The sequence below is a fragment of the Oncorhynchus kisutch genome, unplaced genomic scaffold, assembly GCF_002021735.2.
Source record: "Oncorhynchus kisutch isolate 150728-3 unplaced genomic scaffold, Okis_V2 Okis03b-Okis08b_hom, whole genome shotgun sequence".
NCBI classification, from domain to species: Eukaryota; Metazoa; Chordata; class Actinopteri; order Salmoniformes; family Salmonidae; genus Oncorhynchus; species Oncorhynchus kisutch.
Genome location: NW_022261980.1, coordinates 2,676,769 through 2,701,967, shown reverse-complemented (window position 1 = coordinate 2,701,967; position 25,199 = coordinate 2,676,769). Strand labels below are relative to the sequence as shown.

Genomic DNA, 25,199 nt, shown 5'->3' with positions numbered 1-25,199 from the left:
ACATACAAGAGGTACCAGTACTAGGTTGATGTGCAGGGGTATGAGGTAATAACTTGGCTATATACAAGGGGTACCAGTACTAGGTTGATGTGCAGGGGTATGAGGTAATAACTTGGCTACATACAAGGGGTACCAGTACTAGGTTGATGTGCAGGGGTATGAGGTAATAACTTGGCTACATACAAGGGGTACCAGTACTAGGTTGATGTGCAGGGGTATGAGGTAATAACTTGGCTACATACAAGGGGTACCAGTACTAGGTTGATGTGCAGGGGTATGAGGTAATAACTTGGCTACATACAAGGGGTACCAGTACTAGTGTAACGGCGTTCGTCTGTTGAAGGAGAGTCGGACAGAAATGCAGCGTGGTGGTTACTCATGTCTTTTAATGAAGATATAGCGATACACGAAATAACTTAAATACAAAAACAACAAACGAAACGTGAAAACCTATACAGCCTGTCTGGTGCTAACTAACACAAAGACAGGAACAATCACCCACAAAATACACAGTGAAACCCCGGCTACCTAAATATGGTTCCCAATCAGAGACCACAAGAATCACCTGACTCTGATTGAGAACCGCCTCAGGCAGCCAAGCCTATGCTAGACACACCCCTAATCAGCCACAATCCCAATGCCTACAAAAACCCCAATACGACAACACAATAAGCCCATGTCACACCCTGGCCTGAACAAATAATTAAAGAAAACACAAAATACTAAGACCAAGGCGTGACAGAACCCCCCCCCCCCCCAAGGTGCGGACTCCCGGACGCACCTCAAAACCATAGGGAGGGTCCGGGTGGGCGTCTGTCCATGGTGGTGGCTCCGGCTCGGGACGTGGACCCCACTCCATTAATGTCATAGTTCCTCCCCTTCGCGTCCTGGGATAATCCACCCTCGCCGCCGACCATGGCCTAATAGTCCTCACCCAGAACCCCACTGGACTGAGGGGCAGCTCGTGGCTGAGGGGCAGCTCGGGACTGAGGCAGCTCGGAACTGAGGGGAAGCTCGGGACTGAGGGGAAGCTCGGGACTGAGGGGCAGCTCGGGACTGAGGGGCAGCTCGGGACTGAGGGGCAGCCCGGGACTGAGGGGAAACCCAGTACTGAGGGGAAGCCCAGTACTGAGAGGAAGCCCAGTACTGAGAGGAAGCCCAGTACTGAGAGGAAGCCCAGTACTGAGATGAAGCTCAGGCAGGTAGTTGGCTCCGGCAGATCCTGGCTGGCTGGCGGATCTGGAAGAGTCTGGTTGACTGGCAGATCTGGAAGAATCTGGTGACTGGCAGATCTGGAAGATCATGGCTGACTGGCAGATCTGGAAGAATCTGGTTGACTGGCAGATCTGGAAGAATCTGGTTGACTGGCAGATCTGGCTGCTCCATGCAAACTGGCAGCTCTGGCTGCTCCATGCAGACTGGAAGCTCTATGCAGACTGACAGCTCAGGCTGTTCCATGCAGGCTGACGGCTCTGGCTGCTCCATGCAGGCTGACAGCTCTGGCTGCTCCATACAGGCTGACGGCTCTGGCTGCTCCATGCAGGCTGACGGCTCTGGCTGCTCCATGCAGGCTGACAGCTCTGGCTGCTCCATGCAGGCTGACAGCTCTGGCTGCTCCATGCAGGCTGACAGCTCTGGCTGCTCCATGCAGGCTGACAGCTCTGGCTGCGCTGAACAGGCAGGAGGCTCCGGCAGCGCAGGAGAGGAGACAGGCTCTGGCTGCGCTGAACAGGCGGGAGGCTCCGGCAGCGCTGTAGAGGAGGAAGGCTCTGGCTGCGCTAAACAGGCGGGAGGCTCCGGCAGCGCTGTAGAGGAGGAAGGCTCTGGCTGCGCTAAACAGGCGGGAGGCTCCGGCAGCGCAGGAGAGGCGAAAGGCTCTGGCTGCGCTAAACAGGCGGGAGACTCCAGCAGCGCAGGAGAGGAGGAAAGCGCTGGCTGCGCTGAACAGGCGGGAGACTCCGACAGCGCAGGAGAGGAGGAAAACGCTGGCTGCGCTGAACAGGTGGGAGGCTCTGACAGCGCTAGAGAGAAGGATGGCTCTGGCTGTGTTGAACAGGCGAGGCGCACTGAAGGCCTGGTGCGTGGTGCTGGAACTGGTGGTACTGGATCGAGGACACGCACAGGAAGCCTGGTGCGGGGAGTTGCCACCGGAGGGCTGGTGTGTGAAGGTGGCACAGGATGGACCTGACCGTGAAGGTGTACTGGAGAGCCTGAGAGCAGGGCTGGCACAGGACGTGCAAGGCTAGGTAGGTACACAGGAGGCCTAGTGCGTGAGGCTGGCACACTCTTCACCAGCCGACTAACACGCACCTCAGGACGAGTATGGAGCGCTGACCCAGGTGCCATCAAATCCCTGACACGCTCCGTCGGACGAATATCATATCTAAAGCACCAAACTAGCAACTCCCTCATAACTCTCTCCTCCACTTTCCCCATTAACTCCTTCACAGTCTCTGCTTCGCTCACCTCCAACACCGGCTCTGGTTCTGGTCTCCTCCTTGGCTCCTCACGATAAACGGGTGTGGTGGGTGATTCTGTAACGGCGTTCGTCTGTTGAAGGAGAGTCGGACCGAAATGCAGCGTGGTGGTTACTCATGTCTTTTAATGAAGATATAGCGATACACAAAATAACTTAAATACAAAAACAACAAACGAAACGTGAAAACCTATACAGCCTGTCTGGTGCTAACTAACACAAAGACAGGAACAATCACCCACAAAATACACAGTGAAACCCCGGCTACCTAAATATGGTTCCCAATCAGAGACCACAAGAATCACCTGACTCTGATTGAGAACCGCCTCAGGCAGCCAAGCCTATGCTAGACACACCCCTAATCAGCCATTATCCGAATGCCTACAAAAAAAACAATACGACAACACAATAAGCCAATGTCACACCCTGGCCTGAACAAATAATTAAAGAAAACACAAAATACTAAGACCAAGGCGTGACAACTAGGTTGATGTGCAGGGGTATGAGGTAATAACTTGGCTACATACAAGGGGTACCAGTACTAGGTTGATGTGCAGGGGTATGAGGTAATAACTTGGCTATATACAAGGGGTACCAGTACTAGGTTGATGTGCAGGGGTATGAGGTAATAACTTGGCTATATACAAGGGGTACCAGTACTAGGTTGATGTGCAGGGGTATGAGGTAATAACTTGGCTATATACAAGGGGTACCAGTACTAGGTTGATGTGCAGGGGTATGAGGTAATAACTTGGCTATATACAAGAGGTACCAGTACTGAGTTGATGTGCAGGGGTATGAGGTAATAACTTGGCTATATACAAGAGGTACCAGTACTAGGTTGATGTGCAGGGGTCTGAGGTAATAACTTGGCTATATACAAGGGGTACCAGTACTAGGTTGATGTGCAGGGGTATGAGGTAATAACTTGGCTATATACAAGGGGTACCAGTACTAGGTTGATGTGCAGGGGTATGAGGTAATAACTTGGCTATATACAAGAGGTACCAGTACTGAGTTGATGTGCAGGGGTATTAGGTAATAACTTGGCTATATACAAGAGGTACCAGTACTGAGTTGATGTGCAGGGGTATGAGGTAATAACTTGGCTATATACAAGAGGTACCAGTACTGAGTTAATGTGCAGGGGTATGAGGTAATAACTTGGCTATATACAAGAGGTGCCAGTACTGAGTTGATGTGCAGGGGTATGAGGTAATAACTTGGCTATATACAAGGGGTACCAGTTCTAGGTTGATGTGCAGGGGTATGAGGTAATAACTTGGCTACATACAAGAGGTACCAGTACTAGGTTGATGTGCAGGGGTATGAGGTAATAACTTGGCTATATACAAGGGGTACCAGTACTAGGTTGATGTGCAGGGGTATGAGGTAATAACTTGGCTACATACAAGGGGTACCAGTACTAGGTTGATGTGCAGGGGTATGAGGTAATAACTTGTCTACATACAAGGGGTACCAGTACTAGGTTGATGTGCAGGGGTATGAGGTAATAACTTGGCTACATACAAGGGGTACCAGTACTAGGTTGATGTGCAGGGGTATGAGGTAATAACTTGGCTACATACAAGGGGTACCAGTACTAGTGTAACGGCGTTCGTCTGTTGAAGGAGAGTCGGACAGAAATGCAGCGTGGTGGTTACTCATGTCTTTTAATGAAGATATAGCGATACACGAAATAACTTAAATACAAAAACAACAAACGAAACGTGAAAACCTATACAGCCTGTCTGGTGCTAACTAACACAAAGACAGGAACAATCACCCACAAAATACACAGTGAAACCCCGGCTACCTAAATATGGTTCCCAATCAGAGACCACAAGAATCACCTGACTCTGATTGAGAACCGCCTCAGGCAGCCAAGCCTATGCTAGACACACCCCTAATCATCCACAATCCCAATGCCTACAAAAACCCCAATACGACAACACAATAAGCCCATGTCACACCCTGGCCTGAACAAATAATTAAAGAAAACACAAAATACTAAGACCAAGGCGTGACAGAACCCCCCCCCCCCCCAAGGTGCGGACTCCCGGACGCACCTCAAAACCATAGGGAGGGTCCGGGTGGGCGTCTGTCCATGGTGGTGGCTCCGGCTCGGGACGTGGACCCCACTCCATTAATGTCATAGTTCCTCCCCTTCGCGTCCTGGGATAATCCACCCTCGCCGCCGACCATGGCCTAATAGTCCTCACCCAGAACCCCACTGGACTGAGGGGCAGCTCGTGGCTGAGGGGCAGCTCGGGACTGAGGCAGCTCGGGAACTGAGGGGAAGCTCGGGACTGAGGGGAAGCTCGGGACTGAGGGGCAGCTCGGGACTGAGGGGCAGCTCGGGACTGAGGGGCAGCCCGGGACTGAGGGGAAACCCAGTACTGAGGGGAAGCCCAGTACTGAGAGGAAGCCCAGTACTGAGAGGAAGCCCAGTACTGAGAGGAAGCCCAGTACTGAGATGAAGCTCAGGCAGGTAGTTGGCTCCGGCAGATCCTGGCTGGCTGGCGGATCTGGAAGAGTCTGGTTGACTGGCAGATCTGGAAGAATCTGGTGACTGGCAGATCTGGAAGATCATGGCTGACTGGCAGATCTGGAAGAATCTGGTTGACTGGCAGATCTGGAAGAATCTGGTTGACTGGCAGATCTGGCTGCTCCATGCAAACTGGCAGCTCTGGCTGCTCCATGCAGACTGGAAGCTCTATGCAGACTGACAGCTCAGGCTGTTCCATGCAGGCTGACGGCTCTGGCTGCTCCATGCAGGCTGACAGCTCTGGCTGCTCCATACAGGCTGACGGCTCTGGCTGCTCCATGCAGGCTGACGGCTCTGGCTGCTCCATGCAGGCTGACAGCTCTGGCTGCTCCATGCAGGCTGACAGCTCTGGCTGCTCCATGCAGGCTGACAGCTCTGGCTGCTCCATGCAGGCTGACAGCTCTGGCTGCGCTGAACAGGCAGGAGGCTCCGGCAGCGCAGGAGAGGAGACAGGCTCTGGCTGCGCTGAACAGGCGGGAGGCTCCGGCAGCGCTGTAGAGGAGGAAGGCTCTGGCTGCGCTAAACAGGCGGGAGGCTCCGGCAGCGCTGTAGAGGAGGAAGGCTCTGGCTGCGCTAAACAGGCGGGAGGCTCCGGCAGCGCAGGAGAGGCGAAAGGCTCTGGCTGCGCTAAACAGGCGGGAGACTCCAGCAGCGCAGGAGAGGAGGAAAGCGCTGGCTGCGCTGAACAGGCGGGAGACTCCGACAGCGCAGGAGAGGAGGAAAACGCTGGCTGCGCTGAACAGGTGGGAGGCTCTGACAGCGCTAGAGAGAAGGATGGCTCTGGCTGTGTTGAACAGGCGAGGCGCACTGAAGGCCTGGTGCGTGGTGCTGGAACTGGTGGTACTGGATCGAGGACACGCACAGGAAGCCTGGTGCGGGGAGTTGCCACCGGAGGGCTGGTGTGTGAAGGTGGCACAGGATGGACCTGACCGTGAAGGTGTACTGGAGAGCCTGAGAGCAGGGCTGGCACAGGACGTGCAAGGCTAGGTAGGTACACAGGAGGCCTAGTGCGTGAGGCTGGCACACTCTTCACCAGCCGACTAACACGCACCTCAGGACGAGTATGGAGCGCTGACCCAGGTGCCATCAAATCCCTGACACGCTCCGTCGGACGAATATCATATCTAAAGCACCAAACTAGCAACTCCCTCATAACTCTCTCCTCCACTTTCCCCATTAACTCCTTCACAGTCTCTGCTTCGCTCACCTCCAACACCGGCTCTGGTTCTGGTCTCCTCCTTGGCTCCTCACGATAAACGGGTGTGGTGGGTGATTCTGTAACGGCGTTCGTCTGTTGAAGGAGAGTCGGACCGAAATGCAGCGTGGTGGTTACTCATGTCTTTTAATGAAGATATAGCGATACACAAAATAACTTAAATACAAAAACAACAAACGAAACGTGAAAACCTATACAGCCTGTCTGGTGCTAACTAACACAAAGACAGGAACAATCACCCACAAAATACACAGTGAAACCCCGGCTACCTAAATATGGTTCCCAATCAGAGACCACAAGAATCACCTGACTCTGATTGAGAACCGCCTCAGGCAGCCAAGCCTATGCTAGACACACCCCTAATCAGCCATTATCCGAATGCCTACAAAAAAAACAATACGACAACACAATAAGCCAATGTCACACCCTGGCCTGAACAAATAATTAAAGAAAACACAAAATACTAAGACCAAGGCGTGACAACTAGGTTGATGTGCAGGGGTATGAGGTAATAACTTGGCTACATACAAGGGGTACCAGTACTAGGTTGATGTGCAGGGGTATGAGGTAATAACTTGGCTATATACAAGGGGTACCAGTACTAGGTTGATGTGCAGGGGTATGAGGTAATAACTTGGCTATATACAAGGGGTACCAGTACTAGGTTGATGTGCAGGGGTATGAGGTAATAACTTGGCTATATACAAGGGGTACCAGTACTAGGTTGATGTGCAGGGGTATGAGGTAATAACTTGGCTACATACAAGGGGTACCAGTACTAGGTTGATGTGCAGGGGTATGAGGTAATAACTTGGCTATATACAAGGGGTACCAGTACTAGGTTGATGTGCAGGGGTATGAGGTAATAACTTGGCTACATACAAGGCGTACCAGTACTAGGTTGATGTGCAGGGGTATGAGGTAATAACGTGGCTATATACAAGAGGTACCAGTACTAGGTTGATGTGCAGGGGTATGAGGTAATAACTTGGCTATATACAAGGGGTACCAGTACTAGGTTGATGTGCAGGGGTATGAGGTAATAACTTGGCTACATACAAGGGGTACCAGTACTAGGTTGATGTGCAGGGGTATGAGGTAATAACTTGGCTACATACAAGGGGTACCAGTACTAGGTTGATGTGCAGGGGTATGAGGTAATAACTTGGCTACATACAAGGGGTACCAGTACTAGGTTGATGTGCAGGGGTATGAGGTAATAACTTGGCTACATACAAGGGGTACCAGTACTAGGTTAATGTGCAGGGGTATGAGGTAATAACTTGGCTACATACAAGGGGTACCAGTACTAGGTTGATGTGCAGGGGTAATAGGTATGGAGGTAGATAGGTACATATAACTAGGAATAAAGGGACAGATAATAAACAGTAGCAGCAGCGTATGTGATGCGTCAAAAAAGTTAGTGCAAAAAGGGTCAACGCTATTTGGTGAACTATTTAACTAACTATTTATCAGTTTACGGCTTGAGGGTAGAAGCTGTTCAGGGTCCTGTTGGTTCCAGACTTGGCACATCGGTACCACTTGACATGCAGTAACAGAGAGAACAGCATATGACTTGGATGGTTGGAGTCTTTGAAAAAATTTTGGCCTTCCTCTGACATCGCCTGGTATAGAGGTCCTGGATGGCAGGGAGCACGGCGCCAGTGATGTACTGGGCCGTCCGCACTATCCTCTGTGGTACCTTGCAGTTGGATGCCAAGCTGTTGCCATACCAAGTGGTGATGCAGCCAGTCAAGATGCTCTCAATGGTGCAGCTGTAAAACGTTTTGAGGATCTGAGGGCCCATGCCTAATATTTTCAGCCTCCTGAGGAGGTGTGTTTGGACCATGATAGATCCTTATCGATGAGGACACAGAGGAACTTGAAGCTCTCAACCTGCTCCACTACAGCACCGTCAATGTGAATGGGGGCGTGCTCGGCTCTCTGTTTCCTGTAGTCCACGACCAGCTCCTTTGTCTTGCTGACATTGAGGGAGAAGCTGTCTTGGCACCACACTGCTTGATTGATTCTGCTAGCAGGGTGTTTAGGCCTCAGAGCTCCAGCGAGTGTCACAGACAGAGAGAACGTGTTTACAAAACCCTATAACTTTAATCATGAAACCCTCACTGCACCCTCTCTCTGGTTCGGACATAGAGATAAACTCTGTGACTTTTCAGCTGCAGCAGAGGCTACCATCCCCCACCTCAGCCTCAGGCCTGTTAGGGACCAGGTTGCCAGGGAACACAGTCAGCTGACCTGGTCAGCCAATCACAGGTCCTATCTGGTGAGGTAACAGACCTATTCAAGCCTGTTCTTTAGTTGGACACAGGGGGTGCAGAGAGACAACAGGTCAGAAGAACTCTGCACCACCTCAACACAACTGAACACTGGGCCCTTCCTACAAGGACAAGAACTCTGCACCACCTCAACACAACTCACCCCTTCCTACAAGGACAAGAACTCTGCACCACCTCAACACAACTGAACACTGGGCCCTTCCTACAAGGACAAGAACTCTGCACCACCTCAACTCACCCCTTCCTACAAGGACAAGAACTCTGCACCACCTCAACTCACCCCTTCCTACAAGGACAAGAACTCTGCACCACCTCAACACAACTCACCACTGGGCCCTTCCTACAAGGACAAGAACTCTGCACCACCTCAACACAACTCACCCCTTCCTACAAGGACAATAACTCTGCACCACCTTAATGTTTATACAGTGCCTTGCGAAAGTATTCGGCCCCCTTGAACTTTGCAACCTTTTGCCACGTTTCAGGCTTCAAACATAAAGATATAAAACTGTATTTTTTTGTGAAGAATCAACAACAAGTGGGACACAATCATGAAGTGGAACGACATTTATTGGATATTTCAAACTTTCTTAACAAGTCAAAAACTGAAAAATTGGGCGTGCAAAATTATTCAGCCCCTTTACTTTCAGTGCAGCAAACTCTCTCCAGAAGTTCAGTGAGGATCTCTGAATGATCCAATGTTGACCTAAATGCCTAATGATGATAAATACAATCCACCTGTGTGTAATCAAGTCTCCGTATAAATGCACCTGCACTGTGATAGTCTCAGAGGTCCGTTAAAAGCGCAGAGAGCATCATGAAGAACAAGGAACACACCAGGCAGGTCCGAGATACTGTTGTGAAGAAGTTTAAAGCCGGATTTGGATACAAAAAGATTTTCCAAGCTTTAAACATCCCAAGGAGCACTGTGCAAGCGATAATATTGAAATGGAAGGAGTATCAGACCACTGCAAATCTACCAAGACCTGGCCGTCCCTCTAAACTTTCAGCTCATACAAGGAGAAGACTGATCAGAGATGCAGCCAAGAGGCCCATGATCACTCTGGATGAACTGCAGAGATCTACAGCTGAGGTGGGAGACTCTGTCCATAGGACAACAATCAGTCGTATATTGCACAAATTTGGCCTTTATGGAAGAGTGGCAAGAAGAAAGCCATTTCTTAAAGATATCCATAAAAAGTGTTGTTTAAAGTTTGCCACAAGCCACCTGGGAGACACACCAAACATGTGGAAGAAGGTGCTCTGGTCAGATGAAACCAAAATGTAACTTTTTGGCAACAATGCAAAACGTTATGTTTGGCGTAAAAGCAACACAGCTCATCACCCTGAACAAACATCCCCACTGTCAAACATGGTGGTGGCAGCATCATGGTTTATGCCTGATTTTCTTCAGCAGGGACAGGGAAGATGGTTCAAATTGATGGGAAGATGGATGGAGCCAAATACAGGACCATTCTGGAAGAAAACCTGATGGAGTCTGCAAAAGACCTGAGACTGGGACAGAGATTTGTCTTCCAACAAGACAATGATCCAAAACATAAAGCAAAATCTACAATGGAATGGTTCAAAAATAAACATATCCAGGTGTTAGAATGGCCAAGTCAAAGTCCAGACCTGAATCCAATCGAGAATCTGTGGAAAGAACTGAAAACTGCTGTTCACAAATGCTCTCCATCCATCCTCACTGAGCTCGAGCTGTTTTGCAAGGAGGAATGGGAAAAAATGTCAGTCTCTCGATGTGCAAAACTGATAGAGACATACCCCAAGCGACTTACAGCTGTAATCGCAGCAAAAGGTGGCGTTACAAAGTATTAACTTAAGGGGTCTGAATAATTTTGCACGCCCAATTTTTCAGTTTTTGATTTGTTAAAAAAGTTTGAAATATCCAATAAATGTCGTTCCACTTCATGATTGTGTCCCACTTGTTGTTGATTCTTCACAAAAAAATACAGTTTTATATCTTTATGTTTGAAGCCTGAAATGTGGCAAAAGGTCGCAAAGTTCAAGGGGGCCGAATACTTTCGCAAGGAACTGTATATATATTTACCTTTATTTAACTAGGCAAGTCAGTTAAGAACGGCCTACCAGGGAACAATGGGTTAACTGCCTTGTTCAGGGGCAGAACAACAGATTTGTACCTTGTCAGCTCAGGGATTCGATCCTGCAACCTTTTGGTTACTGGCCCAATGCTCAAACCACTAGGCTACCTGCCACCTCAATACAACTCACCCTGGACCCTTCCTACTTCCTGTGTGTGTGTGTGTGTGTGTGTGTGTGTGTGTGTGTGTGTGTGTGTGTGTGTGTGTGTGTGTGTGTGTGTGTGTGTGTGTGTGTGTGTGTGTGTGTGTGTGTGTGTGTGTGTGTGTGTGTGTGTGTGTGTGTGTGTGTGTGTGTGTGTGTGTCTGTTTGGTGTATGGAAATGTGTGAATTGTATCCCTGCCTCCTACTGGTCATCTCCATCCTCTAACCGGGGTGCTTGGACAGTTCACCTATAATGGAAACAGACACCTCTATTGCAGACCACCACATGGTGGCACTCTTTTTCAGAGAGAGAGAACGAGAGAGCGAGAACCGTTACAACAGGTAGCGTATGCCTCTACTATTCACTCACATCGTTCTCCAGGAAGTTGAACATGCTCCTCTCGGCCAGCTCTTTGCTCTCCTCAAACTTCTCAACTGCCTGACGGATCTCCTCGTCAGGCACCTTCCCCTGACGCTTCTTCTTATAGTCAAAGTCCAACCGCCTCCCCTCCAGCTTCTTCAGGTGATGCTGCACACAAAACAATCAGGAGAGATCATTGACAAGGGGCAATATGGGGCAGTACAGAGGCTCTTCCCAGGAGGAATTGACGACGGCCCTCCTCAAAACCTTCATGAAACTTATAAAATAACATACAAATTAAACATTGCAAAATACAACTTTACAAAATTGCAAGTATACAACTTTTATGCACATCCCATATGGGCCCTGGTCAAAAGTAGTGCACTATAAAGGGAATAGGGTGCCATTTGTGATGCACACATGGAGTTCTGAAAGCTAATAGACACTGAGATGTAATATACCACTGACCGTGATCTCCTTGAGGTCTTTGTCCTGTAAGTTCTGGAGTGGGTCAATAAAGTTTTGTTTGACACTGATGTCCAGAGAGTCTTTCACGTCGGCCATCTGCCTCATGGCCTCACCGATGTCCACCAACGCACCGCCTGCAGACAAAAAACACCTGGGTCTTATTCACAAGGTACCAAACAGGCCAAAACTGGGAGGGACCTACCCGAACTTGTCCAATAAGAAACACTTGTTTTAATTTTCTTGTTGCAAAACCTTTTTCTACAGTTTAACATAATACGACCCTGCTGTCAGATACGAGCGAAACACGTGAAACAGAAACATGGTGGTTCTGACGGTGAGTGGGTTTGAGAGTAAGATGCTAGCAAACACCAGGGTTGAGTGTTTGATTCCCGCATGGGCCACTTTCACTGAATTCATGTGTCGCTAACAACTTACAGCAAGAAGGTGATGCAGGATCAATTAATTAACTATCTAGCAATTCTATATAGAATTCCATATCAGTGTGCATTATTCAATGGAATTGCAAAGTTAAAATCGAGATCCCTGAGAAATAATGATTTGGTTTCTAGATAGTTGATAACTGGATAATGTAACACCTGTTTGAAGTTTGTATTGAATATTAAGGTCTGGTTTTCAAGACACAGATGAAGTCTAGGCTGGGATTCATTCACAGAGCAGCACACTGTTGAAGGTTATTCATGCTTGAACCAACATTCGCAGCATTTATTATGAATGTGATCTCCGAATTTATTTTAAAAGGTGAATTGTCTGCTGTCAAGTGTACTGCTCTATAGCACACCTTCCATTGAGTCCTGGCCTTAATCTTTCACTAAGATGGGAACATGGGCTTTAGTCTAGAACTACCCTTAATTTGTGTCTGGGAAACTGGGCCTTTACTAATGATATTATCAAAACCCATGTTCAGAGTAAGTACGTTTTGTAGCCACCAGGTGTCAGAGTTGAGACGGGAAGCAGCTCAACAAAGCCACAGGTTTTCACAGGCGGAAACACAGTACAGACTAGCTGGCTGCACACAGGGTGTGTGTGTGTGTGTGTGTGTGTGTGTGTGTGTGTGTGTGTGTGTGTGTGTGTGTGTGAGCGAGTGAGCGTGGGTGGGTTGGTGGGCGTGTGCACAGTCAGGTTAGGATGAAAAGCTTTTCAAAGGCTTCCTCTCGTGCTCCTCACAGCCCTCACATAGCACAGCGTGTGTGTCTGTGTGTGTGTGTGCACGTATGTGGGCTGAACGTGTGTGTGTGTGATTCATACCGAAGGAGGACTGGTCTCCCAGATCATGTCCATAGCGCATCATACAGTCCCCCAGTAGGCCCTCGGTCTGTGGGTATCCTGTGGTCTTCACCTGTCCTCTCATCTTTGACACTGTGTTTAACATCCCCAACTTGGCTCTGGAAGCTACAGCAAAACACATGGACTGATCACTTTTTATTTGTGTTTGTTTTATTTGTCACCAGCAGCATATCACCCTGCATCACACTGCTGACTTGCTTTCATCCATCCATCCACCCACCCACCCCCTCCATCCATCCACCCCTTCCATCCATCCAACCACCTCTTCTATCCATCCATCCACCCTTCCATCCATCCATCCATCCAAACCTTCCATCCATCCATCCACCCATCCATCCATCCATCCATCCACCCCTTCCATCCATCAAACCACCTCTTCCATCCATCCAACCCTTCCATCCATCCAACCACCTCTTCCATCCACCCATCCATCCATCCATCCATCCGTCCACCCCATCCATCCACCCATCCATCCACCCATCCATCCATCCATCCATCCGTCCACCCCATCCATCCATCCCTTCATCCATCCATCCATCTGTCCACCCCATCCGTCCTTTCATCCATCCACCCCTTCCATCCATCCATCCATCCATACACCTCTTCCATCCATCCACCCCTTCCATCCATACACCTCTTCCATCCATCCATCCATCCACCCCTTTCATCCATACACCTCTTCCATCCATCCAACCCTTCCATCATCCAACCACCTCTTCCATCCATCCACCCCTTACATCCATCCATCCATCCACCTCTTCCATCCATCCATCATCCATCCATCCATCCCTTCATCCATCCATCCATCCATCCATCCGTCCACCCCACCCATCCATCCCTTCATCCATCCATCCATCCATCCATCTGTCCACCCCATCCATCCATCCATCCAGCCCTTCATCCATCCATCCATCCATCCATCCATCCATCCATCCATCCATCCATCCATCCATCCACCCCTTCCATCCATCCATCCATCCATCCATCCAACCCTTCCATCCATCCACCTGATCCATCCATCCATCCACCCCTTCATCCATCCATCCATTCATCCCTTTCATCCATCCATCCATTCATCCATCCATCCATCCATCCATCCATCCATCCATCCATCCATCCATCCACCCCTTCCATCCATCCATCCATTCATCCCTTTCATCCATCCATCCATTCATTCATCACTTCCATCCACCCATCCATCCATCCATCCATCCATCCATCCGTCCACCCCATCCATCCATCCCTTCATCCATCCATCCATCTGTCCACCCCATCCGTCCTTTCATCCATCCACCCCTTCCATCCATCCATCCATCCATACACCTCTTCCATCCATCCACCCCTTCCATCCATACACCTCTTCCATCCATCCATCCATCCACCCCTTTCATCCATACACCTCTTCCATCCATCCAACCCTTCCATCATCCAACCACCTCTTCCATCCATCCACCCCTTACATCCATCCATCCATCCATCCATCCACCTCTTCCATCCATCCATCATCCATCCCTTCATCCATCCATCCATCCATCCCTTCATCCATCCATCCATCCATCCGTCCACCCCACCCATCCATCCCTTCATCCATCCATCCATCCATCTGTCCACCCCATCCATCCATCCATCCATCCAGCCCTTCATCCATCCATCCATCCATCCAACCCTTCCATCCATCCATCCATCCACCCCTTCCATCCATCCACCTGATCCATCCATCCATCCACCCCTTCATCCATCCATCCATTCATCCCTTTCATCCATCCATCCATTCATTCATCCATCCATCCATCCATCCACCCCTTCCATCCATCCATCCATTCATCCCTTTCATCCATCCATCCATTCATTCATCACTTCCATCCATCCATCCATCCACCCCTTCCATCCATCCTAACCATTCACCTACATAGTAAAGTTCTTTAACTTCTGCATGTAAGTTTAAGTAAGTTCAATATTCTGTAAAGTGTTGTCTCACCTGGGTTAGGTTGTAGGTATTCTGTTGTTTTGGTCAAGAGGTCCAACACTGATTTGTTTGTGACATCGATTTTCTAGAAACAAGACGATCATGTTAGCTCAATAGAGAGGGTCTTTATTTCAGCACGTATTGGTTACAAGAAGACAACTGTTCTTCCACCTTGGTCCTGGAGACTAGAGGTCGACCTCTACTGGAGACCCTTCCAGCCTATTGTAGGTCTGTGTTTCAGCCCAGTACCAACACAGCCGATCCAACAACTCAAACACTTGATGGTGAGTTGAGAAGTTGAATTCGTTTTTTTTGTATTGAGCTGGAACAAAAGCCTGCACCCCCTGCAGGAACCTGACTCAACCACTTAAACACTCAATGAAAGGTTGATTCAGGTGTGTTTCCACTGGGCAATTACTGGTTAATCAAGGTTGTTTCCATGTCATTTTACCTCAAATCATCAATGTAAGGGCATTTCGCCTTTTTTTCACCCAACCTTTATCCCAAATCCAATGACATGGTGAATGTACAGATGAAGTCGGGAATTTACATACACCTTAGCCAAGTACATTTAAACTCAGTTTTTCACAATTCCTGACATTTAATCCCAGTAGAAATGCCCTGTTTTATGTCAGTTAGGATCACCACTTTATTTTAAGAATGTGAAATGTCATGTTTCTTTCATCACATTCCCAGTGGGTCAGAAGTTTACATACACTCAATTAGCAACTGTGTCAGGTTTGTAGGCCTCCTTGCTCGCACACGCTTTTTCAGTTCTGCCCACAAATGTTCTATAGGATTAAGCTCAGAGCTTTGTGATGGCCACTCCAATACCATGACTTTGTTGTCCTTAAGCCATTTTGCCACAACTTTGGAAGTATGCTTCGGGTCATTGTCCATTTGGAAGATCCATTTGTGACAAAACTTTAACTTCCTGACTGATGTCTTGAGATGTTGCTTCAATATATCCACATAACTTTCCTTTCTCGTGATGCCATCTAGTTTGTGAAGTGCACCAGTCCCTCCTGCAGCAAAGCACCCCAACAACATGATGCTGCCACCACCATGCTTCACGGTTGGGATGGTGTTCTTTGGCTTACAAGCCTCCCCCTTTTTCCTCCAAACATAATGATGGTCATTTTGGCCAAACAGTTCTATTGTTGTTTTATCAGATCAGAGTACATTTTTCCAAAAAGTACGATCTTTGGCCTCAAGTGCAGTTGCAAACCGTAGTCTGGCTTTTTTATGGCAGTTTTGGAGCAGTGGCTTCTTCCTTGCTGAGCGGCCTTTCAGGTTATGTCGATATAGGACTCGTTTTACTGTGGATATAAATACTTTTGTACCTGTTTCCTCCAGCATCTTCACAAGGTCCTTTACTGTTGCTCTGGGATTGATTTGCACTTTTCGCAACAAAGTACGTTCATCTCTAGGAGACAGAACACGTCTCCTTCCTGAGCGGTATGACGGCTGCCTGGTCCCATGGTGTTTATACTTGCGTGCTATTGTTTGTACAGATGAACGTGGTACCTTCAGGCATTTGGACATTTCTCCCAAGGATGAACCAGACTTGTGGAGGTCTACAATGTTTTTTCTGAGGTCTTGGCTGATTTCTTTCGATTTTCCCATGATGTCAAGCAAAGATGCACTGAGTTTGAAGGTAGGCCTTGAAATACATCCACACGTACACCTCCAATTGACTCAAATGATGTCAATTAGCCTATCAGAAGCTTCTAAAGCCATGACATCATTTTCTGGAATTTTCAAAGCTGTTTAAAGGCACAGTCAACTTAGTGTATGTAAACTTCTGACCCACTGGAATTGTGATACAGTGAATTATAAGTAAAATAATCTGTCTGTAAACAATTGTTGGAAAAATGACTTCTGTCATGCACAAAGTAGATGTCTTAACTGACTTGCCAAAACTATAGTTTGTTAACAAGACATTTATGAAGTGGTTGAAAAACGAGTTTTAATGACTCCAACCTAAGTGTATGTAAACTTCCGACATCCACTGTATATAAAAAAATGTTTAACGTTGATTTCACGTCAGCTGACAACTCAAACAAATGTAAATCAACACTAGACGTTGAACTGAAGTCTGTGCCCAGTGCTGGGCTTGAACAAAAGCCTGCACCCCTGTGAATACCCGGGACCACAGAAGAACACCATCGTGGACAGTAAAAGAGCAGTAGTGCATCCATCCTGAGGTCTGGTAGTTATTGTCTCTGTCATAAATGGCATAAATGGCCTATAAAGTGCATTACTTTTGAAAAAAGGCCCATAGGGCTCAGGTCAACAGTAGTGCACTACATAGGGAATAGGTTGCTATTTGGGACGCAACCATTGGGAGGAGTAGAGTGAAGTTTCTCTTAGACACTGATCTTAGTTCAGTTTAGCATTTTCACTACTAATGGTTAAGTTCAGGATAGGTGGAGGGGAATCTGATCCTAGATACCTAGGGGACACTACAGCCCAGAGCCAGCCATTGTGTATACTACAAGGATGTTTTGCGTTGCTAATAGCGCCGTCTCTATCATCCTTACCCTCTCCATCTCCATGAAGTCTTCATCCAGCTTTGTCCCTTCAGCACCACTTATCTTCTCACTCAGCAACTATAGAGATGGAGGGGAGGGAGAGAGAGTGGTGGGGAAAGACAGAGAGAGAGGGGGGGAGAGAGAGAGAGAGGTGGGGAAAGACAGAGAGAGAGAGGGGGAGAGAGAGAGAGAGGTGGGGAGAGAGAGAGAGAGAGAGGATGGAGGGAGAGAGAGAGAGTGGGAGAGAAAGAGAGATACAAGAGGGAGAGGGGATGGAGAGAGAGAAAGATAGGTGGGGGGAGAGAGAGGTGGGGAGAGAGAGAGAGAGAGAGGATGGAGGGAGAGAGAGAGGGGGGGAGGATGTAGGGAGAGAGAGAGAGTGGGAGAGAAAGAGAGATAAAAGAGGGAGAGGGGATGGAGAGAGAGAAAGATAGGTGGGGAGAGAGAGAGAGAGAGAGAGAGAGAGAGAGGTGGGGAGAAAGAGAGAGAGGAAATTGAGTGAGAGAGAGAGGGGGGATGGAGGGAGAGAGAGGGGATGGAGGTAGGGGTAGGGAGGGGATGAGGGAGAGAGAGGGGATGGAGGTAGGGGTAGGGAGGGGATGGAGGGAGAGGGGGGAGTTGGAGGTAGGGGTAGGGAGGGGATGAGGGAGAGAGAGGGGATGGAGGGAGAGAGAGGGGATGGAGGTAGGGGTAGGGAGGGGAAGCGAGAGGAAAGACAGGGAGATAGTATTAGTGTCATCACTTTTCTTGTTGTTGATGTGCTCTCACTGACAGAGACAGACACATTTATCATGCAGTAACACTCATTAGATTGATTAGTGTGTGAGAAAGACATCAGATCAGGGATACTGGGGGAGTAATGGCAGTGTATGTGTGTGTGTGTGTGTGTGTGTGTGTGTGTGTGTGTGTGATGACACTGGTAAACTCCTCATGGAATTGCACAGCACAGTGGCACTCTGGTGACGCTCAGAGGTCTGGGAGAGAGAGAGGTAATAATCACCAGGCTATTAGGTTTCATCTCTCTCTCTGGCTTTCTCCATTTCATTTATCCTCTACCTCTCCTCTTCTCTTTATGTCTTTCTCCCTCTCTCTCCTTTGCCCTCTTCAATATCTATCTCTCTCTCTGCCTCTTCATTCATTGTATCCACTACCTCTCCTCTTCACTCCCTCTTTCACTCTTTTACCTTGTATCTTTCCCTCCCTCCTCTCCCTTCATTTACCTCCCTCATTCATGTCAACAGTGTGATAGTGGGCCCTTCAGAGAGATGACATCTACAGAGGCAATCGCAACTTCTCTTTCTTACTCCCCCCCTGCAGCAGGTCAGAGTGTATCAGTCTGAATCTACATCACAAGAGGCTGCTGAGGGGTGGAGGCTCATAATAATGTCTGGAACTGAACAAATGGAATGGCATCAAACACATAGTAGTTGATACCATTCCACTTATTCTGCTCCAGCCATTCCCACGAGCCCGTCCTCCCAAATTAAGGTGCCACCAACCTCCTGTGATCTACATGTACCTTGTCTGATGGCTCACAAATTGAATCGGGAGATGGTCATTCTTAATGGGCTGTGTTTTACTGAAACCATTTACATAAAACATGCTCAAGTGGTGCCATATATGACTCTATAAAGAAAGATGTGTTGGTTGGTAGCAGATACATGCTATGGAAGCACAAACAACACAATAATACTGTAATAAGATAGCCGATTACAAACCCCAGAGGAAACTGTTTCACCATTTGGTTTTAACGTGGTCTCCTACTGTACATAATTTAGCCAACTCTTTAATCATCGTCAAGTCATACAGCACACCTTTGGCATGACAACCTACTAAATAGGTCCCATATTAAAGGTCATCAATCAGTGAATGACCACACACTGAGAGGAATAAAGCACAAACAGACAGGGACACTACCAGGCAGGCTCATTTGTTTTAAAAGACTGTCCCAGATAACACTAAACGTTCCCATAGCATTGCCTAAAGGTTCTCCTTTGGTTATTTGAAAAACAAATTCCCTGTAACGTTGTGGGAAACAAAATGTGTTAGCTTGGGTGTCAATCTAAGGAGTTAAGTTCTGAAGCAGAGAGAGACCATTCCTTTGGCAGTGATAAGAACATTTAGGATGGATTTAGAAAAATTTGGATGGATGGAAATTTAGTACAGTACAGTAGGCTAATTCCTTAAAAAGTAGTCTAACAGCTGAGCCACGAAGGTCAGAGAGAAGTCCAGAACTTTGAGCTCCTTGAAGACCAGTCAGAGAGAAGTCCAGAACTTTGAGCTCCTTGAAGACCAGTCAGAGAGATGTCCAGAACTTTGAGCTCCCTGAAAACCGGTCCAAGAGAAGTCCAGAACTTTGAGCTCCTTGAAGACCAGTCAGAGAGAAGTCCAGAACTTTGAGCTCCTTGAAGACCAGGCAGAGAGAAGTCCAGAATGTTGAGCTCCCTGAAGACCAGTCAGAGAGAAGTCCAGAACTTTGAGCTCCCTGAAGACCGGTCAAAGAGACGTCCAAAACTTTGAGCTCCCTGAAGACCGGTCAAAGAGAAGTCCAGAACTTTGAGCTCCTTGAAGATCAGTCAAAGAGAAGTCCAGAACTTTGAGCTCCTTGAAGACCGGTCAAAGAGACGTCCAGAACTTTGAGCTCCTTGAAGACCAGTCAGAGAGCTAAAAACCCAGGCGCTGCTAAAGGACAAGACACACCAGTATGCATCACTGCAGAAATATCCCCCTGACTCTGTTCTGCTAAGACACTAAGGGGTGAATCCTAACACTTAGGTGTAATTGTAACTTATCCATGCAGGGAGGGAGGGTTAGTAGGCTGAGGAAAGGACAACGTCTACGTTTGTCACTAACCAATAATTCTACGTTTGTCACTAACCAATAATTCTACGTTTGTCACTAACCAATAATTCTACGTTTGCCACTAACCAATAATTCTACGTTTGTCACTAACCAATAATTCTACGTTTGTCACTAACCAATAATTCTACGTTTGTCACTAACCAATAATTCTACATTTGACACTAACCAATAATTCTACGTTTGACACTAATCAATAATTCTACGTTTGACACTAACCAATAATTCTACGTTTGTCACTAACCAATAATTCTACGTTTGTCACTAACCAATAATTCTACGTTTGTCACTAACCAATAATTCTACGTTTGTCACTAACCAATAATTCTACATTTGACACTAACCAATAATTCTACGTTTGACACTAACCAATAATTCTACGTTTGACACTAACCAATAATTCTACGTTTGTCACTAACCAATAATTCTACGTTTGTCACTAACCAATAATTCTACGTTTGTCACTAACCAATAATTCTACGTTTGTCACTAACCAATAATTCTACGTTTGACACTAACCAATAATTCTACGTTTGACACTGACCAATAATTCTACGTTTGTCACTAACCAATAATTCTACGTTTGTCACTAACCAATAATTCTACGTTTGTCACTAACCAATAATTCTACGTTTGACACTAACCAATAATTCTACGTTTGTCACTAACCAATAATTCTACGTTTGTCACTAACCAATAATTCTACGTTTGTCACTAACCAATAATTCTACGTTTGACACTAACCAATAATTCTACGTTTGACACTAACCAATAATTCTATGTTTGCCACTAACCAATAATTCTATGTTTGCCACTAACCAATAATTCTATGTTTGCCACTAACCAATAATTCTATGTTTGCCACTATCCAATAGAGGTGATATGTGTTGGAGCATGTGAATGTACTACCATGCCAAATTATTTTAGGTTGAGAGGCAACAGAGCTGGAAAAACCTTTCTTCTCCTTTTTGTGAAGACCGGACACTGATATAGATGTGAGGAGGGTAAGTACTGTAGCCTGAGGACAACTTCCACTCAGGACACTATATACCTGACCCCTGACCTCTGGAGGTGGAACACAGCACCTAGAACAGCAGATAATGGAACTTTGATGTAACATGGGTTTTATGGAGAAGAACTGTGTAATGGAGGTTTTATGGAAAAGACACAGACATTTAGGGGAGAGTGGGGGTAAGTAAAAATGTATTTATTTATTTTTTTACCCCTTTTTCTCCCCAATTTCGTGGTATCCAATTGTTTAGTAGCTACTATCTTGTCTCATCGCTACAACTCCCGTACGGGCTCGGGAGAGACGAAGGTTGAAAGTCATGCGTCCTCCGATACACAACCCAACCAAGCCGCACTGCTTCTTAACACAGCGCCATTCAACCCGGAAGCCAGCCGCACCAATGTGTCGGAGGAAACACAGTGCACCTGGCAACCTTGGTTAGCGCGCACTGTGCCCGGCCCGCCACAGGAGTCGCTGGTGCGCGATGAGACAAGGATTTCCCTACTGGCCAAACCCTCCCTAACCCAGACGATGCTAGGCCAATTGTGCGAACCCAGAGTCTCTGGTGGCACAGCTAGCTCTGCAGTACAGCGCCCTTAACCACTGCGCCACCCGGGAGGCCAAGTTTAAAAATAATTACATTCAGCATCACTCCATCAAGGGAAATATAGCATTCTTCCTAACTAAGATATATACACATACTGTATTTCTGGATATATATTCATGTGAACATTAGTTTTGAAAACATAGCTTGTCCAAAAAAACTGTTCACTTCACAAAAATGATCCTGGGTATGGGGTAGGTTAAGCCATGGGACAGGGTGAGTTAAGCCATGGAACAGGGTGAGTTAAGCCATGGGACAGGGTAGGTTAAGCCATCGGACAGGGTAGGTTAAGCCATGGGACAGGGTAAGTTAAGCCACGGGACAGGGTAAGTTAAGCCATGGGACAGGGTAAGTTCAGCCATGGGACAGGTTAAGTTAAGCCATGGAACAGGGTAGGTTAGGCCATGGGACAGGGTAGGTTAGGCCATGGGACAGGGCAAGTTAAGCCATGGGACAGGGTAGGTTAAGCCATGGGACAGGGTGAGTTCAGCCATGGGACAGGGTAAGTTAAGCCATGGGACAGGGTAAGTTAAGCCATGGGACAGGGTACGTTAAGCCATGGGACAGGGTAGGTTAAGCCATGGGACAGGGTAGGTTAAGCCATGGGACAGGGTAGGTTAAGCCATGGGACAGGGTAGGTTAAGCCATGGGACAGGGTAGGTTAAGCCATGGGACAGGGTAGGTTAAGCCATGGGACAGGGTAAGTTAAGCCATGGGACAGGGTAGGTTAAGCCATGGGACAGGGTAGGTTAAGCCATGGGACAGGGTAGGTTAAGCCATGGGACAGGGTAGGTTAAGCCATGGGACAGGGTAGGTTAAGCCATGGGACAGGGTAAGTTAAGCCATGGGACAGGGTAAGTTAATCCATGGGACAGGGTAAGTTAAGCCATGGGACAGGGTACGTTAAGCCATGGGACAGGGTAGGTTAAGCCATGGGACAGGGTAGGTTAAGCCATGGGACAGGGTAGGTTAAGCCATGGGACAGGGTAGGTTAAGCCATGGGACAGGGTAGGTTAAGCCATGGGACAGGGTAAGTTAAGCCATGGGACAGGGTAGGTTAAGCCATGGGACAGGGTAGGTTAAGCCATGGGACAGGGTAGGTTAAGCCATGGGACAGGGTAAGTTAAGCCATGGGACAGGGTAAGTTAAGCCATGGGACAGGGTAAGTTAAGCCATGGGACAGGGTAAGTTAAGCCATGGGACAGGGTAGGTTAAGCCATGGGACAGGGTAGGTTAAGCCATGGGACAGGGTAAGTTAAGCCATGGGACAGGGTAAGTTAAGCCATGGGACAGGGTAAGTTAAGCCATGGGACAGGGTAGGTTAAGCCATGGGACAGGGTAAGTTAAGCCATGGGACAGGGTAGGTTAAGCCATGGGACAGGGTAGGTTAAGCCATGGGACAGGGTAAGTTAATCCATGGGACAGGGTAGGTTAAGCCATGGGACAGGGTACGTTAAGCCATGGGACAGGGTAGGTTAAGCCATGGGACAGGGTAAGTTAAGCCATGGGACAGGGTAGGTTAAGCCATGGGACAGGGTAGGTTAAGCCATGGGACAGGGTAAGTTAATCCATGGGACAGGGTAGGTTAAGCCATGGGACAGGGTAAGTTAAGCCATGGGACAGGGTAAGTTAAGCCATGGGACAGGGTAAGTTAAGCCATGGGACAGGGTAAGTTAAGCCATGGGACAGGGTAAGTTAAGCCATGGGACAGGGTAAGTTAATCCATGGGACAGGGTAAGTTAAGCCATGGGACAGGGTAGGTTAAGCCATGGGACAGGGTAAGTTAAGCCATGGGACAGGGTAGGTTAAGCCATGGGACAGGGTAAGTTAAGCCATGGGACAGGGTAAGTTAATCCATGGGACAGGGTAGGTTAAGCCATGGGACAGGGTAAGTTAAGCCATGGGACAGGGTAAGTTAAGCCATGGGACAGGGTAGGTTAAGCCATGGGACAGGGTAAGTTAAGCCATGGGACAGGGTAAGTTAAGCCATGGGACAGGGTAAGTTAAGCCATGGGACAGGGTAAGTTAAGCCATGGGACAGGGTAGGTTAAGCCATGGGACAGGGTAAGTTAAGCCATGGGACAGGGTAAGTTAAGCCATGGGACAGGGTAAGTTAAGCCATGGGACAGGGTAGGTTAAGCCATGGGACAGGGTAAGTTAAGCCATGGGACAGGGTAAGTTAAGCCATGGGACAGGGTAAGTTAAGCCATGGGACAGGGTAAGTTAAGCCATGGGACAGGGTAAGTTAAGCCATGGGACAGGGTAAGTTAAGCCATGGGACAGGGTAGGTTAAGCCATGGGACAGGGTAAGTTAAGCCATGGGACAGGGTAGGTTAAGCCATGGGACAGGGTAAGTTAAGCCATGGGACAGGGTAGGTTAAGCCATGGGACAGGGTAAGTTAAGCCATGGGACAGGGTAGGTTAAGCCATGGGACAGGGTAGGTTAAGCCATGGGACAGGGTAAGTTAAGCCATGGGACAGGGTAAGTTAAGCCATGGGACAGGGTAAGTTAAGCCATGGGACAGGGTAAGTTAAGCAGCCTACAAATGTATGTACTGAAGATAATACCATACACATAAAGCAGTCAGTACCAGTGGAGGTTTCTGAGGGGAGGACAGCTCAAAATAATGGTTGGAATTGAGTTAATGGAATGGTATCAAACACACTTTTTGGATACCATTCCATTCACTCCATCCCAGACATTATTTTGAGCCGTCCTCCCCTCAGCAGCCTCCACTGCTCTGTACCTTACACAGTAAAATATAAACAAATACTATGTACGCCACACTGATGGGGGACCCTGTTTCAATTCCAAAACCAGCATGTCATAACATGTGGGGTGATGCTGGGGATCCTAGAAGTGTAGAATGTATTTTGTCTTAAGATTCTAACCCATGTCGACTCTGACATACAGTATGTGTACCGGGATCAGAGGCTCTAGCTGCTGTACGACACAGACCACAAGATGCCTTTCTCTGTACATCTACATGACTGAGGAAACTGTGATAGCCTTTACTCCTTACCACACAATGGGAAGGAAATGACTACATCGTCACACTCTTAGAAAAAGGGTTCTTCGGCTGTCCCCATAGGAGAACCCCTACTCTTCTCTTTATGTCTTTCTCCCTTTTTGGTTCCTTCTGTTGAATGGGTCACACATGGAACCCAAAAGGTTTCTACCTGGAACAAAAAGGGTTCTTCAATGGGTTCTCCTATGGAACAGCCGAAGAACCCTTTAAGATTCTAGATATAAAAAAAGGTGCTAAGAGGTACTGTCTGGCGTGTAGCCTTGCT

The 25,199-nt window shown here is 47.8% G+C and overlaps 1 protein-coding gene across 2 annotated transcripts in view; it reads right to left on the bottom strand.

The window, feature by feature from the left end:
• Positions 1–25,199, bottom strand: part of LOC109881711 (endophilin-A3) — a 59,369-nt gene that overhangs the window by 12,617 nt on the left and 21,553 nt on the right. For both annotated transcript variants that reach the window (XM_031812492.1, XM_031812493.1), the window contains exons 2-6: positions 17,443–17,511; positions 14,912–14,984; positions 12,895–13,038; positions 11,629–11,762; positions 11,170–11,328 (exon numbers count right to left, since the gene is read on the bottom strand). In XM_031812492.1, coding sequence (XP_031668352.1) covers positions 11,170–11,328; positions 11,629–11,762; positions 12,895–13,038; positions 14,912–14,984; positions 17,443–17,511 — 579 coding nt within the window. The remainder of the gene's footprint in view (positions 1–11,169; positions 11,329–11,628; positions 11,763–12,894; positions 13,039–14,911; positions 14,985–17,442; positions 17,512–25,199) is intronic.